This window comes from Ursus arctos, unplaced genomic scaffold, assembly GCF_023065955.2.
Source record: "Ursus arctos isolate Adak ecotype North America unplaced genomic scaffold, UrsArc2.0 scaffold_6, whole genome shotgun sequence".
NCBI classification, from domain to species: domain Eukaryota; kingdom Metazoa; phylum Chordata; class Mammalia; order Carnivora; family Ursidae; genus Ursus; species Ursus arctos.
Genome location: NW_026623078.1, coordinates 62509267 through 62535227, shown reverse-complemented (window position 1 = coordinate 62535227; position 25961 = coordinate 62509267). Strand labels below are relative to the sequence as shown.

Genomic DNA, 25961 nt, shown 5'->3' with positions numbered 1-25961 from the left:
AAAAAACAATAAGTTTTATCACAAAAAATTCTGTAGTTGTTTAAAAATAAATAGTTATTTACCAAGAATGTACAAAAATGGATATTGAAACAATTAATATAATCTTGGTCTCAAATAGGCTTGAAGTCTGTGGTTAAGGGAGACTATATTTACCTCTACATCTCTGATATTTAATATAATACCAATATGATGTAAATATTCAATAATATTTTCCCAGTGAGTAGGTGAAAGATGACTATAACTGTACTCAAGTTCAAATAAATAATATTTTAATTTCATTAAATTGTCCAGATTAAACTTAATATTCTCTTGGGATGATTTACTGAACTACTGTAACTTTCCTATCTGATTTACTATTGCATCAAATTGTTAATCAAATTTCACACATTTCAGTTTCTCAGTTAACTTCAATATGTTCTATGAACTAATTCCAACATGTACCTCCATCCAGTGTGCTAATACACACACACACACACACACACACACACATAATGTTTTCTTCTTGTACTACAGACCTCAATAAAAAGTATTTCTTCCATTTCATAGCCAATTAGGACCTCCTTTTCTGGTAGGAAAAAAAATCACTAAATGATCCCTTCCTTATTATGACATTTCTTTTCCTCTGGTGTTTATTTTCATTTCATGCTTTATGTTTTAAGATGTTTTATTGAAGAACATACACATAAGAGCCCAAATTAAATGTTTTGAATTTGATGAATTATGTCAAAGGAATATATTCATGAAATTAACACTATGATCAAAAAAAGAACATTGCCACCCTCCAATCACAAAAGCTCTCCGCTCCCTTCAGGGTAACTGCTCCCCTAACATGAACAGGAGATACTAATTTTGCTTGTTTTTAAATGTAAATAAATGGAAAGATGCATTAGGTGATCTTTTCCTACAGTTTCTTCTGTTCAATATAGTGTTAGTGAAATTCGAACATATTATTGTATGCAGTTGTAGTTTATTTATTCTCACCACTCCATGGTTTCACATTTCATGAGTATATGCCAACTTAATTGTTCTGCCATTGATGAATACTTGGGTTGTTACCAGTTTGGGGTTATTGTGAATGGTGCTGCTATAATCATTCTTATACGTGTACTCTCGTGAGCACGTTTAAACATTTCTTTTGGTTATACAGCTAGATGCATAATTTGATCTTCAGAGATAAAGCCAAAACATTTTTCCAAATTAGCTGTACTACTCGCAAGCTGTGTTTGAAAGTGTAATTGTTCTGCATCCTTGTCGACACTTGGTATTGTCTCCTATTTTACTTTTATTCTATCTACTGGTTTTAGTAGCATTAGCATTCTTGTTTTAATCTGTATTTTCCTACTGACTAACAAAGTTGAACATTTTTTGTATGCCTTTTGTTCATTTGGATAGCCTGTTACATAATGTGGTACTAAAGTCTTTGCCCATCTTTTTTGTGGGCTTTTTGTTTCATTTATTAACAATTTCTAGGGATTCTATATATATTCTTGATTAGAGTTCCATCACTATGTGCCTTGACTTTTCAGTTTAATCGTACCTTTTAATAAAAAGATGTAGTGTAGTGTATGTTAATGTAGTGTAATTTATTAAGTAATTTCTTAATTAATTAATTAATCCTTTTGTGTCTTAATTTAAAAATCTTAGCTTGTTCCAGGTCACAAAGGTATTTCCTGATATGTTATTTATTATTACATTTTAACATTTAGATACACAATCTATAGAGAATTGATTTTGTGTATGGTGTGAAGTAGAGAACAAGGTTTATTTTTTTTGTTGTTCTCACTTTTTTCTATATGAGTATATACTTGACTCAGCACCATATATAGAAAATAAATCTTTACTGAACCTCAGCTTATTGCAAATCAAGGAGGCATTTATGTGTGGTATTGCGTCTAGACTCTATTCTATTTCACTGGTCTATTTGTTAACCCTTAAACTAATACCACACTGACTTAAATATTGTAGTTTTATAATAGGTTATGACGTCTAATAGGGTATCATGTCAAGATTTGTAGGAATTAATTTTTTTTAAAGATTTTATTTATTTATTTGAGACAGAGACAGAGCGCATGAATAGGTGAGGGGGGCAGAGGGAGAGGCAGACTTCCTGCTGAGCAGGGAGCAATGCAGGGCTCAATCCCAGGACCCCGAGATCGTGACCTGAGCCAAAAGCGGACACTTAACCGGCTGAGCCAACCAGGCACCCCAGTAGTAATTAATTTCTTAAAATCAGCAATAGATACATGAGAATTCTCTTCAGTTTAACATATTAACTTAATAAAACATAATTTAATTGAAAAATATGTAAATATTATAATACTTTAACATAAAATACTTTGTTTATTCTTATTAAGCATTGATATGTTTTTCTTATCATTGCATAGAAAGACAAATATAAATAACACTGTATTTAATTTTATTAGAAGGTAACACTACCATATTTCTTCCTGTTATTCCCCTTCCATAAAATGCTTTATTTCTTGTACAGTGTGCACCAAGAAGCCACCCAATTTCATATCTGGTTGTTTTCTGGGATTTTGTCTTTCCTAGAATGCAGAAAGAGGGCTTCTGTGATAGGACAATTCTTTGGAGAGACATGGGGGAAATAACATTGACTGGTTTTCTGATTTGCACAGATCTTATGTTCTTTATCCAAGAAATAAAGGAGCTGACAGAGTTTCCTTCCACCAACTTCTTGGTATTCTCTATACCTGATAGCATTATCTATGTGACACTAATTGCCTTTTCAATTCCATTGCTCTTTCCATGGAAATTCCTTCTAGAATCTGGTAACCTGTTTATTATCAATAAATACCACCATATTATCAGTGAAAACATTTTATTTGGAAGTTGTGGGTAACTGTATTAGTTTCCTACTATTTTTGTATATATTCTCAAGCTACTTAATCTATTTATTTATAATACTTTTAACTGTATTTTATGTAATTCTTTTCAACCATATTTTAGACTCTGAACAGGGTTATTTTCATCTTAATGTCTTTTGACAAGAAGGTTTTTCTGCTTCCAATATTAAATTTCAAATGTCTCTGTTTTCTTCCTTCACCTTACGTTTAAATTGTGGTGATAGAAAGAACATGTATTTTAGAGTCAGACAGACTTATATTGAATTCTAATTCTTCTACTAAAAAAATAGGAGAGCAAACTGCGTCTCTAAATTTTGTGGAAAATAAGAGTACAGAAAGTCCATCTTCACAGTGTGTTGTGAATTAAATGTATAAAATATTAACTCAGTAACTGGCACACAAACATTTTTCTATAAATATTAGTGATAATACTTTTTAAATCTTGGTTTCCATGGACAGTAATGTTTGTATTATTATCCAGCACTTCATTTTCTCCTTCTGCAAGTTAGTAATAAGGATTGTCCTTTATCAAGGTGAATGTCAATCACTATAATTGATATTTCTTTCACATTTAAGTTTCTTAAAATAATAGTCGATATGAGCTTTCTATATTTATTTTCCCTATATTTCCTCCATTTCTGCTAATAATCACTGAATTTGATTTGTTACCTCACTGAACCTACTCTGGACAAAGTGATCTTATAATTGCCAGACACATGGATTAATTTTAAGTACTCACTTTCAAGTTAAGTAATTATATTAACTTATCAGAATAATTCGGAAAAACTGATCAACTTCTTAAAAATTTACCAAATTAACCAAGAGTCCCCACAGACTGGCAAAAAGAACATGGCCTTCATTTTTGGCTTTGCCATCTTACTAACAATGTGTCTTCTAACCAGCAACTTCTCTTTGCACTCCTTTCATTTCTTCATTTGCAAAATGAAATAATAAAAATAAAGTCATATACAGCCATATAGGTCATGGGAATAATGACAGAATGTATGGTGAACGCTTGATTCATAGTGAAAACTTAGTAACTGGTAGCACTTAGTATTTCATTAGTTAAAATAGTTCTGCTTTTTAGCATAAAAGCGGCTAAATAAAGCATTTTGCTGACAAAAATATTTTAATTTTAAAAGCATGTTTAATTTGATGTTTCAAGGTAATACGATTATCCTTGTTAGCTAAAATTAAATTTAGCCATGCATGTACATGTGGTGATATTACATTTAATTTAAAACATTATAGCAACAAGATGTATCTAATAGTTCACAGAGTTCAATGAGTAAAACATCATTCAGAATTGATTTAAAACTACATAAACATAAATCTAGTGGCAAAGAAGGTAGCACATCATATATAGAAATGTATTTTTACCCAAGAAAAAAAATATTAAAAGTGATCTTATTTTATGATCAATAAGGTAGTGTAAACATGGAAAATGATGTATTTGTTTATTAATTCAATTTCTCATACTTCTTCCCATCTCTTTTGTGAAAAAATTAAAAAATCATTTTCTACCTATGAATAGTCACCTTCTTTCTTATTTATTTATTTGTTTGTTTGTTTGTTTGTTTGTTTGTTTATATCAGGCAGGATATAACTGGGAAAACAAACAGAAGGAGATTAATACAGGGAACTAGCTTAAAAGACTTGAAGAGTGAAACCAGGCAAAAGGGAAGAAGCAATCCAAAGAATATTTACTATAGGAAGGAAATACCCCTGGGGGTTGGGGGAGGGAAGGCGCTGGGATTTCCAGAATGCAGAACTACTTACTGCTGTGCTGTGCACAGTGCTATTACCATGGAAGGAGATGGATTTAGTAGGCACTAAAGCCAAGGGAGCAAGCCACCCAGCGGATGCTGCCCCCTTAGAGGGGAACCACATGGCCACTACTAGAACTGCCAAGAAAGGACAGCGGCTAGGATAAAAGCTAGGATCATCAAAGCAATGCAACCACTTCCACAGTTCCTTCAGAAACAAAAGGAAGAGAAAGAAAGGTGGAATAATGCCTTCTCTCCCCTCTCTCTATTTCTTATGTCTCACCTTGCCCCCTAATATGCAGAACCCATCAGAAAGGCAGCTGGCACAGATATCTGAGCAGAGTATGATAGAAAAGGTATGGGAATGACAAACAACCAATAAATAACTGACCCATTCCAATTATTTTTTTCTTTCCTTTGGTTTTGTTTGCTTGCTTTGTTTTTTTTGCTCCTTGTAGGGGTTACTTGCAAAATAGTTAAAATGGATGGAGCATTTTGCACAGGTATTAAATTGAAAAACACAAAACACTAGCCTGGCAAGCTAATGACATGGACTTCATCCAATGTGTGATTACGAGTTATTGCAGGATTATAAGTAGCAAAGTAAGGCCGTACACCATAATCAAATATTAATTGCCACTTGAGGAGGCCTGTGGAGTAAACATTAAGATCACAAGTAGGTAAGACTATAAGCAGAAGGACTTCATGATAAGAGTCTATCAAAAGAGTTTAGATAAAAGAAGATGAAGATCCAAATTTAAACAGAGTTAATGGGAATGGAGATTAGTATGTGGATCTGAAATCCATTTTATATACTTTATATTCTATTTTAAGGTATAATACTCAACTAGAATTAGAATATTAGAATTGGAATGTCTAATATTACCCTACATTTCTATGTGGAAAACACTATAGCCATTACAGAGTAATGTCACCTTTTTTTTTTTTTAAGATTTTATTTATTTATTTGAGAGAGACAGAGAGAGAGAGAGAGGGCATGCATGCACATGAGCATGAGCAGAGGGAGAGAAAAAGGGAGGGGGAAAAGCATACTCCCTGCCAAGCAGGGAGCTCCACATGGGGCTTGATCTCAGGATCCTGAGATCACAACCTGAACTGAAAGCAGACACTTGACTGACCTAGCCACCCAGGCGCTTTCAGAGTAATGCCATCTTAAAATGTATTACCCCTCTATCTGGTTCAAAAATTATTAAGAATATATGTGTATTAACACTTTTGGTTCTAAAATTCACCCTAGGGGCGCCTGGGTGGCACAGCGGTTAAGTGTCTGCCTTCGGCTCAGGGCGTGATCTGGGCGTTATGGGATCGAGCCCCACATCAGGCTTCTCCGCTATGAGCCTGCTTCTTCCTCTCCCACTCCCCCTGCTTGTGTTCCCTCTCTCGCTGGCTGTCTCTATCTCTGTCAAATAAATAAATAAAATCTTAAAAAAAATAAAATAAAATTCACCCTAACTTTTAAAAAATCAAATATATTCTGCCAGAAACATTTCAAGAGCCTTTTGTTTGCCAGGCCATTATTGCAGGACCTAGGCACTGTGGAGGCAGATGATTTCTCCACCATGGTAATACTTATATTCTAGTGAGAACAGATGCACATAAACAAGGAAATAAGTTAGGCATATAGTGCTTTGGAAGTCATTGGTGGGTTGTGGACACCACTGGAAAAGACACATGAATCACTATCTATTTTTAAAGGATCACTCTGATAATGGAGTTGAGGGTAACTGGAAGAGAGAGGTTTGCAAGAGGCAACAGGAGCTGAGGAGACTAACGAAATAGTCAAGATAAGAGATGATGGTGACTTGGATTGTGGCAGAAGCACAAGAGGTAATGAGGAGCCATCATAAATACTGTGGATATGCTCTGGCATTAGAGGCCATAGATTCCACTGAATTATTAGATACATGAAATGTGTGTGAGATATAAGGAAGACTTCAGGGCTTTTTAGTAAATGACAAGAAGACTAGACTTTACCCAAATGAGAAGGAGGAGGTAAGAGATTTTTGAACCAAGATTTAGGTTTTGAACATAGCTCTGAGATGCCTAATTAGACATCGAAATGGGAATGTAAAATAGTGGTCAGATACATAGGTGTAAAGGTCAGGTAAGAGGATGTTGAGACATAAAAATGTGCACCTATTAGAAGATCCATGCGATAATATTCAGAGCAAAATTTCATAGTAGCAACAGTGAAGTCATGTCTCTATCCACATGTATGTAAAAGACTCAGCTAGAGTGACAATGCATCATGATTATAAAGCTCACTGGACCATCACAAAGAAAATGTGTTTCCAGGAATTTTTAAATAGGACTCCAAAATAAACTGCCTACTTGAACAGCTTTTTTATTACAATAAAGAGAATTTTTTTCATTTGTATTTTTCCTTCCACTCCTATCCACTCTCTTTTTCCTTCTCTTTCTTCTCATTTTGTTATTCCTTCTCATTTTGTTAACACATTAATTTCATAAGTATTATCTCCAATGTAACTGTCTAAATATTAAGTCTGACTACTACTAAAACTATGAAATTTAATAGCATGCCATCTCATATCCTAGCTCCAAAGTTACTTTTTTATTACATTTATAAGAATATTCCAAATTCTGCACAAAAGCAGCAAATACTTTGTGTAATTTAAGTCCATTCCTTTCTCTGTCCGACAGGACTAATGAAAATAATTGCTTATACTCCTCCATATAATTATCCAGTTTTAAATGTACAGATAGTTTGGTCTTCACAGAATTTAATTTCTAAATATGTCCACTAGTACTTAATTGATGAATATACTTTTGTTTTCTGTTTTATCTGTATCTTTTTTTATCTAACTACATTATTTAATTCTTTCTCAAGTCATTTCTCATTTAAATAAGACCATGGCAATATTGTTAACATAAATTATTTTATGTACTTTTTTCATGCACTATTTTATGTACATGTTTATTTAATATTTTACTTGCCATGGTCTTCTTCTGTTTCAAGAATCCAATAGCTTATAAGTTCAATTACTTTACTTTTCTCCTCATCTTACTTCACTCCATATAAGAAATAAACTATTTCTGTTATTCCTATGGTATTCTATCAAAATTGCACCCAAATTCCAGAATAATATGGATTTCCTCAAGAAATAGAAATATTTATATTATAATGTAATAATTATTTTAAAAATCCCTTTTAAGGTAAGCATTGTGAATTTGATACCTAGGGCATCTTAACATTTATGAAATATGATTAAATGCCAATTCTTAAACCTAACTAGGTATTTGCCTCAATTATTATGCTATCATTCTAGCTTTGTCTATGTCATCTAAGTAGAAGCATGAGAAACGGGATGTAAATAAGCAAGACCTGCTTTTTCTTTTTCTGTTACTTTCACCAAAACACAGTCTTGGCATTAGTCTATTGGTATTTATCTTACTTTCTTTAGATTTTTCATATTAGAATATATACTTATTTCAAAAAAATGCATTCCCTTGACTCTAACCCATACTTTATATATGATGATGTACCACTCTGGATACAGACAATGACTTATGTTCTTTGTTATACTTTACAGTATCTGATGCCTTGGTAGCTATTAGTAGGGGAACAAGTATCTTGAGCTCCCAGAACAATCTCGTGTTCCATTTTTTGCTTATTTTCCCAGTGTAACTGTTAACAAGATGCTTTCAAAAGAAACCCAAACTAGAAAAAAAATTTATAGACATATGCTATTAGCCTTATAGAAATAATTAAATATTTCTTCCATGTTTTATTTCTTCCATGTAGTTTTATTTCTTCCATGTAGGATCAATGGTTACCTTAGTTTAGCTTTTCACATGGGAACTTCATGAACTTTAAAGGAATGTGACTCTGGGACACCTGGGTGGCTGTTAGTTAAACCTCACATTCATGGTTTTGGCTCAGGTCATGATTTCATGGGTTGTGTGATCAAGCCCCACATGGGGTTCCCCACTCAGCAGGGAATCTGCTTGAGATTCTCTCCCTCTGCTTCCCCTCCCTACTCATGCTTGCTGAGCTCTCTCTCTCTAAAATAAATAAATCTTTAAATATTATTTATTTATTTATTTATTTATTTATTTATTTATTTGTCAGAGAGAGTGAGAGAGAGAGAGAGAGCACACAAGCAGGGGGAGCCACAGGCAGAGTGAGAAGCAGGCTCCCTGTGGAGCAAGAAGCCTGATTTGGGACCCCATTCCAGAACCCTGAGATCATGACCTGAGCTGACAGCAGATGCTTAACCAACTGAGCCACCCAGGAATTCCAAGTAAATAATCTTAAAAAAAAAAAAAAAAAAAAAAAGGGAATGTGATTCTCAAACATTCTCCTTCAATTCATGTTAAAAATAAAATACTTCAGTTGTCCCAATGAATTTCTCTCATAATTATCAAGGAAATGTTAAGTGATTGCAATATTCTGGTGTTACTTTGTTCTAATCAATTTTAATATTGTAATATTATTGATAACAGAACTCACTGATAACAGAAAAAACACATACTACAGGACACTTTTATGTTTAAAACAGGTAAGCAGGAGACATAGTGCAATATCTAATACAACTTCAAGTCATATTTCCATTTTTATTAAAATTAAATTATATACACTTGTTAGTTTACTAAAATATCATTAACTGTTATTTTCCATGTTAGTAAATATCATTCAAGAAGTGCTAGGATATTGGGGTGCCTGGCTGGCTCAGTTGGTAGAGCATTCAACTCTTGATCTCAGGGTTGTAAGTTTAAGCCCATGTTGAGTGTAGAGTTTACTTAAGAGTCCCTAGGATATTGAACATGGAACATCAATATACATAAAGACAGAATATTTATACCAGTTTCTAATTACATTTGCTAATATTTATTGAATTTAATCATCTTTGGTGTTATGAAGTAAAAAATTTTTACAATTGTTTTGATACTGTAAAAGAGTGAGTTTTAAAAAATACCTTACATACAGAACAGTCCATAACAACATTGACATACTTTAATATTTAATTTTAACCATTTGTACAATTTAAAATATTTGGGTCTGAATTATCATTATTTTAAAATAATCAATTAATGGACTGAATGATTCTGCATTTGACATAAAATTATTTGGTAACACTAAATTAGTTCATAAATCATGTCCAAATACACTAATTAATTAGGTAGAGAAATGACTGCACATATGTTCCATGTCATTGCATTCTCATGTTAGTATTTTCTTTATGATGTATTCCAATGAAGACAGATAATAATTTTATACAATCTAAAATCATTAGAGAAAGTTTTCAAAAAGCTATGTCATTCACAAGTTGTGGTATATACATATATATAGAAAGAGATGATCATCTCAAAGACAGTCGTGAAAATTTATAAGAAAATGATGTTGAGCACAATGGGTAAAATTAATGGTTATGTATGCTCTGTTAGAGTAGTTACATTCTCAATTGCTTCTATCCAATATCTTTGAAAACAAAATACTGACTTAAAAACAGAAGAAAAACTATTCTGAAAGAGAACCCCTACTTTTCTAGGTTTTAGAATATACAGGTTAAATTGTATTGTGTCTTTATCAAAACATTTTTAATCATTACCAGCATAAAGCTTTATTTAAAACTCTCCAACTGCAATGCTTTATTTGCATTGTGTACAATTTAATGCTATATCTAAATCCATAAAACTACTGAGTAGTATAGAATCTCAACATCTTTTCTATAATCATTTTAGGTTAAATAAAATTTTAATTTGTCTTCATCATTGGGCTATATTGAAAAGAATATAGAACATGTATATCTATATTTTATATCTCTGTAGGGACACTGATTAAATGTGTGATAGTTTTTCTTTTAAGAACAAACACTTTAATGCTTGGAAAAAATAGACAAGATTTCATACTTCTAATATACCCATGTTTATAGATAAATAACATGTCATATAATTTTTGTGTTTTGCTAAACTGAGAGATAATAATATCTTCCTGGGAAACAGAATGAGCCATTAATTTTGAGTTATACTCTTATCTATGTGTATTGGATAAGTGGATCAAACAACTGACAATATGGAAGAATACAAAATACATTTGTAGAGTCGTTTTTTTTTCTTAGTGAATGTAGAGGACCATAAGAAATAACACTAAAATTCATATGGTAAAGTATGTATAATACTGCCTGTTAGAGGTCTTTGGAATGGACCAAGAAAAAGGTAGCAGGTATGGGGCGGAGGATCACTTCACTCCATGTCAAGAATTTCACATTTCTAAAGACACATGTGGTCTCATCCCATCTCTTCCTCTCTTCCTCCTTTTTCTTTCCTTCCTTCTTCCTAACTGGAAAGATTTATCAGTGATGGGGATGTAATAATGTTCTCATCTCTTTCTTGCTCACAGAAGACACAAACAGCATATAATGGGTCTTTGCTAATTTTATACCCAAAATAAAAGCCCTAAGAATGCTAAATTGGAGGGGAAAAAATCCAATTTAGAAGAGCATAATACCATATAGTTGAAGAATTACACTTAGATACATAATCCAAGTCTATTGTAAGTATCAATAACTGGGTGTTACAGGAAGAAAATTCTGAGAGTTTATGAAAGAACTTTCTACTTCTCACATCTGTTATCAAGAGTGAATAGCAATAGTAGCAAATACCTGCCAAATGCCAGAATATTGTTCCAAGTGATGTATTATTTAAAATTGACAAAAACTTTAGAGGTAGGAACTATTTTCATTAACATCTTGCCAGTGAGAAAACAGATGGGAAGAGAAGTAACCTGCCCAATGTCACACAATAGCAAATGGCAACACTGAGATTTACTCCAGGGAGTCCAGCACCAGCGTTATCATTTAATGTGTTTATTCTAATTAGATGAGCCCTGGGTAGGTTTATCACCAAAATAATTATGATAAAAATAGCATTTAGCAATGTGCTAGGCACTGTGCTAAATTTTACAAGCATTATCCCACTTAATCTTCACAATATAACTATGGGATAATTTCTAGTAGTAACCTCCTCTTATCCCAAGTTTAATAGGATGAAATACCTTACCCAATCTTGAATTGCTGATAAGCAGTAGAATATGTGTCTTCCAGTTGTATACCCTAGAATCAAAGCTTAGTCATAACTTCAACTGCTTCTTAAAACACCAACTTTGGAAATAATACATTCATTAACCATTGCAGGTGATTATGCAAGGTGGGGGACACTGTAAAATAGATATAAGTGTCTGGCATTCATTAATTGCCCACCATAACTGCACTGTACTTCAAGGGTTTTCAGCGGTTCAACTACACTGCTTATGGAATTATGGTCATTTATAATTTTAAAGATAAGTAGTTCAATGAACCAAAAAATAGAATAAAATAAAATAGTAAAGTAAAATAAAATAGAATCAGAAAGAAGAGACATTTAAAAGTTTGGCAATATTTGCACAAGATAGAGAAAAAATTGAAAATGCTGAATTTTGAAGAAAATCTCTAGTAATATATTGCATAGGTCCTGGATGAAATGTTGATCCTGAAGATGAAACTCCAAAGTCACTGGAAAGAATGAGTTTTTGTTGTTGTTTTTACATTTTCAGATTTTTAAAAATGTAAATTCAATTAGCCAAGGTATAATACATCATAACATTCAATGTATCATTAGTTCAGTATAACACCCAGTGCTCATCATATCATGTGCCCTCTTTAATGCCCATCACCCAGTTACCCCATCCCCCCATTCATCTTCCTTTCCTCAACCTTCAGTTTGTTTCCTAGAGTCAAGAGTCTGCCATGGTTTGTCTCCATCTCTGATTTCTTCCCATTGAGTCCCCCCCCACCCCACGCCTATTGTCCTCTGAACTATTCCTTATTTTTCACATGAGTGAAACCATGTGATAATTGTGTTTCTCTGATTGTCTTATTTCACTTAGCATAATACCTTCCAGTACCATCCATGTTGAGGTAAATGGTAGATATTCCATCCTTTCTGATGGCTGAGTAATATTCGATTCCATCCACATCTTCTTTATCCACTCATCTGTTGAAGGACATCTCGGCTCCTTCCACAGTTTGGCTGTTGTGGACATAGCTGCTATGAACATCGGGGTGCATGTGCTCCTTCTTTTCACTACATCTGTATCTTTGGGGTAAATACCCAGTAGTGCAATTGCTGGGTCGTAGGGTAGCTCTATTTTTAACTTCCTGAGGAACCTCCATACTGTTTTCCAAAGTGGCTGTACCCGCTTGCGTTCCCACCAACAGTGTAAGAGGGTTCCCCTTTCTCCACAACCTCGCCAATATTTGTTGTTCCCCATCTTGTTAATTTTAGCCATTTTAACTGGTGTAAGAATGAGTTTTATGTAAATGGAGTAACTCTAGACAGTGAGTTGATGACATTCTGTAAGAATGAGTTTTATGTAAATGGAGTAACTCTAGACAGTGAGTTGATGACATTCTCAAACTATGTTTTTGAGGGAAGAAAAAGTTTTCTCCCTGAAATAGTGGTTTTATAACATTTGTGCATCTCTAGGGTTTAGAAAATAAGGGGGAAAACCTGAAATACTTAAAGCGTGGGAATATTTAATAACAAAAAAGAAAATATTTAATAATAAGAATAATGAATTTAAGGTTGAGGAATGAAGGTCGTGGAGAACACTCACTAGCTTTCAGGAAATCAGACATTTGCAGAAACTGTAGGAAAACCCCAGTGATGAGCTCAATTGTTTGTAACATCAAAACAATTGATTTAAAGAAGAATTCTGGTAAGGTGATGGGAAAATCTTACCTCTAACACCTGCTAAAGCCCATACACCTATCCGCCAAGACATTATAATAACTTACACTTTTAATTCACTTTACAAATCTTATGGAAGTGGCAAAATCTAATAGAGAACAATGCTGGGAAGAGATGTATTCTGGCAAGCATAATTCCAAGATTTACAGGTACTTCGATACAATGGAAAGAATATAAAAGAGTGGAAATGAATGCTAGTCAACTACCTTTCTAGCTATATCTTTACTATGTTCATAGTTATATCCATATCGACCCCAATCCCTATCCATATCCATATGTATATCAGTATCTATACTGATTTCCATATCTAGACCTATACCTAGGTACATGTTCCTAACATTGTGAATTTGCCTTTTTCACACAAGATGCCTTTTTCAAGAATTTTATATTTGAGAGAAGTTTCAGCTCATTTACTCCCAACAAATGATATAATTATTCAAATATTGCCACAGCCATCTTTTCCTTTGATATTACAATTAGTGACATCTTGACATAACCATGAATTATTGTGCTGTGCTTCATGTACCCCAATATCAATAGGATATGCATGATTTATTCTCACAGAACAGTCATTACTTTAATATCTACTTGTTCCTGTGGCTTCCCCATTCATTTTGAAATTAAATAGATTAACAGTTCACTTCAGCAAAGAATTCCCTGTATATCACCTGGACCATTTTTAAGAACTGTATAACCAAAGTAAAATTGTAAGATAATTCATATCAAATTTCTCACTGTGAGTAATGAGAAATCATCATGATAATGCTGGTTTTATAATACAATTTATTGTAGCGATAGCATGACACAGAATGCAAATGAAAGGGCAGTGGATTTGAGTCATAGTGCTAATGTAATTAACACTTAGTGGCTATTTTTTAGATTCCAGAAAATATTCCAGGCCATTCCACATGAATTCTCTTATTTAACCATCACAAATTCCTGGAATTTGGAGTAATGTTACCACTTTTGTTTTAAAATAAAGCTTGCTCTCTCTTTCTTTGTTTTTTTCCACTCCTCATGTCTGTTTCCACCCAATCTCATTATAAGCAGTAATCTCCTAATAGCCTTTTAACCTAAAAATATGGTTTTTACATTTATGTTTTTAACTAGAGAAAGTTTAAAATATTGCAATTGACTGATAGGGACATTAAAACTTATTTACGTAATGAGACAAGTATCACTCTTACCCATCAACCTTGACGCTTTCAGGGTTTCCATTACATTAAGCTGTAAAATGGCACATTAATTGCCATTATTTTTTTTTAATTCTTAAATAAACAGCCTCTTACTTAAAAAACATATACATTGGCATTATAAGTGACTTTCTTGTAATTTCGACTTCAATCAATTTTGCATTAATTACCAAATAATTATTTTAGTATTTTTCATATTAGTCATTGATATAAAGTTGTAAGTTCATTATTTAATTCTCCCTAAACCTAGTTACTCATTACAGTGTTAAACATCATTAATGTCCTGAATCTTTGTAAGAGGAATGCTTAAAGACCTCTTCCATCTACAAAGGGTCATAAGAAGTAACAGGATCACTCATTTGAAGTTCATGATTTTTAAAACATGCAACAGTCTCTGATAAATGTTTTGCCTAGTAAATAATATAATGGTAAAATATAATTGAGGTCTACGTGTGATTAGGGGGAAGGGAGAATAGAGTCTATAAATTGGAAACTATTAATTGCAAGATAAAAACAACCAACACATATACCATCCTATCACATGAGAGTATCTATTGAAAAAACGGCCATTAGCTAACTAGCCCTGGTCCACGACAAATATTCGCCAGGTAACAGTGAAATGTGAAAAACAACGAAAATGTTATGAATTTTTCATGAAGCTAGGTTTCTTAAGAGGACATGATTGTCTTTTAATCTGAGTTTAAATGCATTTATGTGCTACATTTGTGGCGAGAGAAAATGTTGATTATTGTGATTGCATAAAACAAAGTCATTATTTAAAATTAATACATTTCAATCCTCAGCCAATTTTCCTCAATTTTTAACTTTTATTAAAAAAGGATGTCTGAAGGAAATTTACGTGGCACGATTCAAGGGTTTTCCCCTGATAATATTTTTGACTAATATTACTTGGCTTTCCCACTAGGGAAATTTCTTTGCTAACTACTAGTGATATTTGCTATAAATGCACCAGCAAGTACAGATGGTGGTTCTACATTACCTTCCTGGTGTTTAATTCAATGACTTTAAAACGGTAACACAGTTTTTACCAGTTTCAACTACATAAAGCCATCATGTGAGTAAAATTATGTTCTTATCTATTCTAAATATCTCTTAAGAAATTTATATAAATTTCTGCATTGTAGAAAAGCAAATATTAAATAATTAATTAATTTAATTTAATAAAATTTAATAAATTATTTAATTTAATTAAATAATTAAATATGCATCCTGCCCTCATGGAAAAAATCACTTTCCTTCTGGGAAAAATCATCATGGGAAAAGAAATAGATTGGAGTTGGAAGTTATGGGTTTAAACAAATGTTGGAGAGGATGTGGAGAAAGGGGATCCCTCTTACACTGTTGGTGGGAATGCAAGTTGGTACAGCCACTTTGGAAAACAGTGTGGAGGTCCCTTAAAAAGTTAAAAATTGAGCTACCCTATGATCCAGCCATTGCACTACTGAGTATTTACCCCAAAGATACAGACGTAGTGAAGAGAAGGGCCATATGCACCCCAATGTTCATAGCAGCATTGTCCACAATAGCTAAATTGTGGAAGGAGCCGAGATGCCCTTCAACAGATGACTAGATTAAGAAGATGTGGTCCATATATACAATGGAATATTACTCAGCCATTAGAAGGAACGATTACACAACATTTGCAGCAACATGGACGGGACTGGAGGAGATTATGCTAAGTGAAATAAGTCAAGCACAGAAAGACAATTATCATATGGTTTCACTCATTTATGGAACATAAGAAATAGGAAGATCGGTAGGAGAAGGAAGGGAAGAATGAAGGCGGGGTAAACAGAAGGGGGAATGAACCATGAGAGACTGTGGACTCTGGGAAACAAACTGAGGGCTTCAGAACGGAGTGGGGTGGGGGATTGCGATAGGCCAGTGATGGGTATTAAGGGGCACATATTGCATGGTGCACTGGGTGTTATACGCAAATAATGAATCATGGAACACTACATCAGAAACTAAGGATATACTGTATGGTGAGTAACATAACATAATAAAAAGTTATTATAAAAAAAAAGAAGTCATGGGTTTATATTTTGTTCCATTGCCTACCAGCAGTATGAATTTAAACTATTTACTGATATTTCTAAACTGTGATTTCTTCAGTTATAAGTCAGAAAAAATAGAGTTACACTCTAGTATTCTTTTCAAAGGAACATAAAATGTCATTTGCTATGCAATTTTACCATATATCAATATGAGGAAATATAATGGATAATTATTAATTTAACAATCAATATATGCAAAACACCAAAATTCACAGGTACCCAAATCAATACAAATGATTCCATAGGAAAAGATCATGCTTATCCATAAAATATTATGCTTTTAGATTACCTAAAAAACATGTTAAGTTCAAGTGCAATGTATATATAGATATTGTTATTGATAATTCATATTAAAATAAAAATCATACTAGTTTTATCTGAAAGATAAGTTTTAAAACTATATAGAGTTATATCCTGAAAGATAACTTCAAATAGAAGTGCATAAGGTATATGATCTTCCTTTAACTTTTGAGGTTAGTATTATGGTGAAAAATAAATCTTTCTAAACAGGAGTATCTACATAGAGTATTTGAATTTTCTTAACAATTGAAGTCCATTTACATTCTTATGATTTTTGAGGACACTGTTACAACAACACAGTTTTTGGTTTGAAAAAGAAAGTGTTCTGATGGCATTCATGTTCTCCTACTACCCACCCTAATTCATTAAATTAATAGTTATTGAGGGCCCTCTTACATGATATGTACTGCATGAAAGCACTGATGATAAACTAATGAGTTCCAAGGACTTCACAAAGGTTAGTGTCCAAAGAGAAGAGACATGGTTAATAATCACACATAAATATTAAATTATAAATGAAGTCTTGTAAAGAAAAGTGAAGATATGCCTTAGAAACGTTGAAGGTTTAGTTATAGACCACTGCAATAAAGTGAATACTGCAATAAAACAAGTCTTTTTTTTTTTTTTTTTTTGGTTTCCTGGTGCATATAAAAGCTGTGTTTACAGGGTGCCTGGGTGGCTCAGTTGGTTAAGGGTCTGCCTTTGGCTCAGGTCATGATCCCAGAGTCCTGGGATCGAGCCCCACATTGGGATCCCTGCTCAGCAGACAGCCTGTTTCTCTCTCTCGCTCTGCTGTTCCCCTTGCTTGTGTGCTCTCTCTCTCTCTGTCAAGTAAATTAATAAAATATTTTTTTAAAAGCTGTGTTTACACTGTAGTCTATTGAGTGTGCAATAGCATTATGTAAAAAAAAAATGGACGTACCTAACTTAAAATATACTTTTTTGCTAAAAAATGCTAACCAATCTCTGAGCTTTCAGTGAGTCATAATCTTTTTGCTGGTGGAGGGTCTTGCCTCCATGTTGATGGCTGCTGACTGATCAGGGTGGTGGTTGCTGAAGTTTGGGCTGGCTGTGGCAATTTCTTAAGAAAACAATGAAATTTGCCACATCAATTGACTCCTCCTTTCATAGAGTTTCATTCTGATAGGATTTCGCCCATGGCAGAATGTCTTTCAAAACTGAAGTCAATCCTCTCATATTCTGCCACTGCTTTATCAACTAATTGTGGAATATTCTAAACAAAGGATTTAGAATATTTGTTCTTTGTTGTCATTTCAACAATCTTCATAGTATCTTTAGCAGGAGTAAACTCCACCTCAAGAAACCATTTCTTTGCTCATCCATAAGAAGCCATCCCTCATCCCCTAAAGTTTTATCATGAGATTACAGCAAGTCAATTAATAGTAACAGGGTCCAATAGCAACATCAAAGATCAATGATCACAGGTCACCATGACAAATATAATAATAATGAAGAAGTTAGAAATAGTGCAAGAATTACCAAATGTGACACAAAGATACTAAGTGAGCAAATGCAGTTGGAAAAACAGTGCCAACAGAGTTGCTCAACGCAGGATTGCCACAAACCTCCAATTTGTGAAAAACATAATATTTACAAAGTTAAAAAAAAGTGAAGCTCAGTAAAACAAGGTACTTACAACTAACAGGATTCATAACTGAACGTGTTTATTTTCAGATCAGTCAAGCAAAGTATTATAGGAGGGAGGAAAAAAAGTTACTGAAAATCCACATAATGATACAACTATCATGGAAATAAGTCTAAAACATACATCCTTCCTTATTTATCGAAATAAAAAAGAAAAAGAAAACTAAATCTCACATTATACAACATGTCACAACATGCTCATTATTTACAGATAACTATAGAAAACCAGTTTTCAATAAGAGGAAAACATACTCTGCATTGTCCTTCACTATCATCTTGGGTAATTTAAATGGTACAGTGTCCTAAATATTGTCTAAAAATACTGATCAGTTAATATACATGAATGGGTGGATGTCAAATGAGATTGCACGTAAAATAATTGTGTGTTTATTTGTACATTAGTTCAAATACTTAATATTTTGATTTAATCAATGGGTCAAAGACCATGACAGGATAAACAAAGTGTTCAATAGAAAATGGGACACTGTAAGCCACAGCTTTAGACCTGGCTCTACTATGAACTTGATCAAATTATTTAATTTCTCCCATTCACTTGCATCTTCTAAAATGTGAGGGTGAAATTGCATATTTCACCTGTACAGAGAAATTTTTCTTTTAAAGTTATAGTCAAATAAATTTTGCACTAATAGGCTTTGAATCTACTCATGTTGCAGATCAACATGGGTCTCAGCAATTTAGAGTGGTCACTAGGTTCTATCAGAGTTCTGTTTTCATTTATATCTAAGTTAATACTTTAAACACTTTTAAAAAAATCTATATTCCAAATCCAAAAGACAGCTATGAGTTGGTTTCCTATTGTTGGGGCAACAAATTACTTAGTAGTTTAAGCAACATAAATGTGTTATTTTGCAGTCTGGGAAACTGAATTCCAAAATGGGTTTAACTGGGCTGAAATCAAGGTGTCAACAGGTCTAGCAATCCGGAGGCTCTAGAAGAGAATCTGTTCCTTGCCTTTTCCAGGTTGTGGAGGCTGCTTGCCATTCTTTGGCTTATGTCCCTCTTCCATCTTCACAGCCAGCAATCACATCACTCTAACCTCTGCTCTGTTATTCCATATCCTACTCTCTCTGACCCTCCTGTTTCCCTCTTTTTAAAATTAATTAATTAGTTAACTAGTTAAAGTTAATTACTTAGTTGACTAATTAACTAATTAACTAATTTTATATTTCCCCTTTTTAAAATATAAGTTCAATTAGCCAACATATAGTATATCATTAGTGCTGTTTCACTCTTATAAAGACCCTTGTGGTTACGCTGGACCCTTCCAGATAATCTAAGGTAAGTCCCAGTCTTAAATTCTTAACTTAATCACATCTGTAACATTCTTTTTGTCATATAAGGTGACATATTTTAAAATTCCAGGGACTAGAGCCCAGGTATTTTTGGAGGGCCATCACTCAAAACATAACATTAGATGTACAACTGTAACAGTCATAACATCATAGCAGGTTATGATGTAAGTAGTTTTTCAGAATTCTTGTGTGCTGCAAAACCATTCATCCTTTTGTTTCCTTCCTGATAATGTCCCTCGGGGTTTGTTTGTTTGTTTGTTTGTTTTGTTGAAAAAATAGTATGAGCATTTAAAGTGAGAAATATTTTATTTATACATCTTCATATCAAGAAGTAAAGTTTTAAAACATCTAGAAAGTTAATTAATAACTAATTAGTTACTCAATGACCCTGCAATTCCACCAGTAGATATATTCCCAGTAGAAATATGTATGTATGCTTACAAAACATGTAAATAAAAGTTTATGGCAGTATTATTTATAAAAGACCCAACTGGAAAAAGAAAAATCCCCTAGCCGTAAAACGGCTAAATAAATTGAGGAATGAAATGAAATCCTATGTAGTAATGAAAGTTAATCTCCATACTACCTCTACAATAGTACAAACATAATGCTGAGTCAAAGAAGCCAGAGTGAAATAATTTTATTATATGTAATTTCATTTATATAAAGGTTTAAAACATGCAAAATTAGTTTAGCTAGAACTCAGGCGAGTGGTTATCTTCGGGGAGGAGTGAGATAGTAATGAATGGGAGGAAACATAAGCAAACATTCAGTATTTCTTGCAGTGTTTTATTTCTTGATCTGAAATATTTAATTTGTGAAAATTCAGCAGTATGTACACTTTTGATCTGTTGTAATCCTCTGTATGTAAGTTCATTGAACATATTTGTAAACAAAAAGACCAATATTATATAATTAAATTATAAAAGTATAATCTTTTATGCATATAAAAGTATAGCCTAGTATATTCTGGTCATAAGTGACATATTTTAAAAAATAAGGACACCAAAGTTAAAAGATGTTCTAGACTAATTCTAATGAAGTAAGTTTTAGATTTACTACTGCCAGATAAGATAAAGTTTCAGACCAAATCATTATTAGACATAGATTAGGGGCACCTGGGTGGCTCAGTCAGTTAAGCATCTGACTCCTGATTTCAGCACAAGTCATGATCTCAGAGTTGTAAGATCAAGCCCACATCAGGCTCTGTGCTGGGCATGAAACCTGCTTAAGATTATCTCTCTCCATCTCTCTCTGGCCCCATCCCCCAAAGAAACTAAAAAGAGTAGCATTTCATAAAGAATAAAATGTTCAATTTGCCAGGAAATACAATAATTTAAACTGTGTACATCTAATAATGTGGCCCCCAAGTATATTTTAAAATAGACTAACTACAAGGAAAAATTTTAAAAATCTACAATCCTCTTGTGAGATTTTAGCATATCTCTTTCAGTAACTAATAGATCTGATTTTAAAAATATAGTCAGCACAGAGAACACTCTAACATGATTAACAAATTTGTGTAAAAAATATATTGAACGCCGCTCCTAGCCAATGATAAATACCCGTTATAGGAACCAGAATGATCCCAGAATAATGGTTCTCTAAGAAATTGTGAATACATCGCATGGCAAAAATAACTTGGCAAATGGAATTGAGACAGATGTTATAATAGAAGTTATCTGAATTATCAATTTGAACACAATTTAATTACATGAGCATGCAAAAGTTGAGAACTCTCTCCATCTGGAGGCAGAAGAGGCAGCAGCAGAAGGATGAGGTACAAGGAAAGACCCAAGAGAATTACGGAATGAGAACATGGACTTTCCTTGCTGATTCTGAAGATGGAGGAAGGGGGTTGCAAACTGAGAAATGGAAGCAATCTCTAAAACCTGACAACAACCCCAAGTCAACCGCCAGCAAAGAAACAAGACCTTAGTCCTACAACTGCATGGAATTTAATTTTGGCAACAGCCCTATAAATTTGGAAGTGAAAGCAAATTCTGCTCCAGAGGCTCCAGAAGCAATGCAGCCCAGCTAACACCTTGATTTCAGCTTCATGAAGCTCAAAGCAGAGAATCAGCTGAGCCATGCTCTACCAAGACCTATGTAACTATGAGATAATTAATAATGGGTGTGTACAAGTGAACTTTTGCAAGAATGTTGATGAAAACACAAATTATAAACAACCCAAATGTCCATCAACAGTATAATGTATAAATTTAGTGTGGGATATTTATTGCAATAGATTCCTATACAGCAGTGGTTCTCAAAATGTGATCCATGGATATCCTTGAAGGTCCTGAGACACTTTTAGGGGGTCAAGATCAAAACTGTTTCCATAATAGTACTGAGACAATATTCATACTGCTTTCATTGTGTTGACATTTGCCCTCACGGTACAAAAGTAATGATGAGTAAAACTGCTGGTACATGAAAACATCAATTAGTGACCTCAAACTGTACAAAGTCATTAGTCATTGCCACATGCATTGCATTAGCATTGCCACATGCTTTCAGTGTGAAAAAAAAATCCATTGTACATGAGAATATTCCTGTTGAAGTTATAGTTATTAAATGTCTACCCTGTAATGTCCCTCTTTTAAATGACTTGTGTAACAAAATGAAAAGTATGCAAAAAAACAAAACAAAACAAAACCCACAAACCTTATGCCTACCAAAATATGATGGTTGTTTCAAGGAAAAACAGTTGCATAATTAAGTTGTCAGCTGAACTGGCCACTTTTTCATGGAACATTTTTTTTACTTGAGTGACTAACATAAACTATAGTTAGTCAAACATGGGTATTTGTTATGTATTTTTTCCAATATATGCTTGCACGCACACACACACACACACACACACACACACACACTGAAACTGAATTGTTACTTCAAGGGAAAACAACTGACAGGATTTGTTGTCCATGATGAAATCTGAGTTTCCAAGTAAAAAATGAGAATTTTGGAAAATTTCACTCCATTACTGTAAGTGTTAGAGCTTCCCCAAGTTTAAAGATTTTTCTAATGAGATCAGTAGCAATAAAAATAAATGTGATTTTTTGATACATTATAATATAATTTATCAACATTTGGGAGATCTAACTCAGTGAACCAATATATTTCAAATTACTAATACATGTTAAAAAATGCATGGGTAAAAAGGACCCATTATAAAAACAAGGTGAAGCAATGGATTTTAATGCCACAGGGTATAAAAATTAATTGATATGGTTTGAATTCAACATCATGTAGTATCAAAGAAGAGTATCCATTTATCTGCAAAAGTTATTAGAATTCTCTTCCCTTTTCCAACTACATATGTGAGGCCAGAGTTCTTCATACCCATCAACCAAAACAGCATATTGTAAAATATTGAATAAAGAAGTAGATATGAGAATCCAACTGATTTCTGCCAGTAGGCCAGATATTAAATAGATTTCCAAAAACAGAATACAATACATTCTTGTCATTTTTGTTTTGGAAAAGAGAATTATTTTGAATTAAAATATGATTTATGTCAACATGCAGTGTGCTTATCCTGGTTATTTTTAAAGTAATAAATGCACATGTAAAAAATTGTTCTCAGTTTTAATTTAAATAAGGTAAATATCGATAAATCAAGCCCACAAAATCTTTTTGGGGTTCTTAATAATTTTTAGAGTATAAACACATTGGAGACAAGTGACAATTACTGCTATCTATCAATGAAGTATATGGTAATTTCAACGTAGATTAATCCTACACATACAATGTTGGACAAAAACAGCAAGTTTTTAAAAAAATAGTATAATTCCACTGCATAAAATTACTAACTCTTATTCTTATATTAATAATAAAAATGAGAAAATAAATAACATAAAAGGCAATTTGTAGAAAAAATAAAAATTAGTATTTTCACTAGTTTTAGAAAAATTATATCCTGTGTATGTTTTTTTAAATTTTGAATTTCTCTTTCCTAGTTTAGGCAAAGTACCAATTGTAAATCAATTGTATAATCAAGCTTGTAATTATATGCAATAAGTTATTTGCAAAATACTTAATAAATTATGGTAAAAAATATCAGACAAATATTTGTTTTATAAATATATGCAGTATAGGGGTGCCTGGGTGGCTCAGTCAGTTAAGCATCTGCCCTCAGCTCAGGTCATGATCCTGGCTGGGGTCCTGGGATTGGAGCTCACATCTGACTCCCTGCTCAGCAGGGAGTCTGTTTCTCCTCTGCCCCTCCCCCCACTCGTGCTCTTTCTCCCTCTCTCTCTGTTTCTCTCTCTCAAATAAATAAAATCTTTTTAAAAATGCAATATAACCAAAAAGTTATCTGCAACTATTAAATTTAATATAACTTTTTTATTTTTATTTTTTTAAAAGATTTTATTTATTTATTTGACAGAGAGAGACAGCCAGCGAGAGAGGGAACACAAGCAGGGGGAGTGGGAGAGGAAGAAGCAGGCTTCCCAGTGGAGCAAGGAGCCCGATGTGGGGCTTGATCCAGGACTCCAGGATAACGCCCTGAGCCAAAGGCAGATGCTTAACGACTGAGCCACCCAGATGCCCCTAATATAACTTTTTTAAAGTTTAGAAACTGATAAAACAAAATCTCATCATTTGTAGACTTTTCAGTTTCAAGATTTCATAGATCACAACTCTTTCTTTAACATTAAATTTTAATAAATACTTCCCACTGTATAAATATATTCTAAATATCAGGAAAATTATTTATTTGACAAAATATCTTCTGAATATTCAGTTGTTAAAATCAGGAGCAAAAGATACCTAAGAACACATACTCTCACAACTCATTTCCCAAAGTCTAAATTAATCAATATTTTCATAGAGATGATATATGTAATATATATGATAAATAGTTATGCACATTCATATGTATGTAAATAAAATTATATATTTATATATACCTACATCAATTGTTTTTGATGAGTGACTTTCAATCAATATGTCATAAATTTGTTTATAAACCCTCACACATACACATACACACACACACACATACTTATACAAAGCTTGTGGATTTGATAAAATGACTTTTAATGCTCTTTCAACTCTATTAGGTAAAATGTCTATAGCACTAACAATTAATTCCATTTATGTTTTTAGGTTAACAGGATTCCATCTGCCACCGCCAGTGACAAGTACTAAATCTGTGTTCTCACTACGTTTGACCAGTGATTTTGCAGTTAGCGCTCATGGTTTTAAGGTATATTATGAAGGTAAGTGATGACAATATAAAAGGACCACCACCCAGTTTTATAGAGTCAAACCAAAATTCTCTAGGATGGAAATGGAAGAAGAATCACCAGGAAGGAAGATACAGTTCATCCTATTACCTCAAACCTTGTCCTGAGAGTCACCTTCTTAATAATCATTAATATATAATAAAATGCGAAAATTAGTAGGTTTTACTGTTTTATTGCTGTGTTCCTAAACAGAGGAAAATCTTTCCTTTAAATCTTCTTGGAGATGAGACCATGAAACCATTATGTGGTTAGACATTAACAAAAGCACACAAAATGAAAGTAACAGGAAATTAGGTCTGATTCAAGATTCAGGCATCAGACTCCACCCTATTTTCCTCTATGTTTTGCCTGTCTGCTAGAAAATAACCTGGTAATCTGTCTTCTCCACAAGCTAGTCAAGAGAAAAGACCTATTAATTGACAAGCATTTACATCTTCCGTTCTAAACCAGCCTTTCCAGTCCCACAGATCCATAGTCCCTAAAACCACAGAAAGGAAAACTAAGAAGCTCTTGAAACTAAAGGTTTTATCTGGAAGGTGGAACAAACCATTTGGCATCAAAACCTGACCTGAACTAATTGGAGGCCACTAATAATCTTTATTTATCCTGCATAGTGTGGATACTCATGTTTCATTATGCAAATATTGTTTGATAATTTGGTGTACCAATGGCTCTGCTGATGGTGTTACAAATGTACAGAATCTGCATGTGTTCCTTTTTTATTTATAAATTCTGATGGTAAAAATACTCTGTTCCTG

At 33.2% G+C, this 25961-nt stretch overlaps 1 protein-coding gene across 3 annotated transcripts in view; it reads left to right on the top strand.

Moving 5' to 3' along the window:
- CSMD3 (CUB and Sushi multiple domains 3) overlaps positions 1–25961 on the top strand; it is a 1143082-nt gene that overhangs the window by 144604 nt on the left and 972517 nt on the right. For all 3 annotated transcript variants that reach the window (XM_026495547.4, XM_026495546.4, XM_026495545.4), the window contains exon 3: positions 25064–25176. In XM_026495547.4, coding sequence (XP_026351332.2) covers positions 25064–25176 — 113 coding nt within the window. The remainder of the gene's footprint in view (positions 1–25063; positions 25177–25961) is intronic.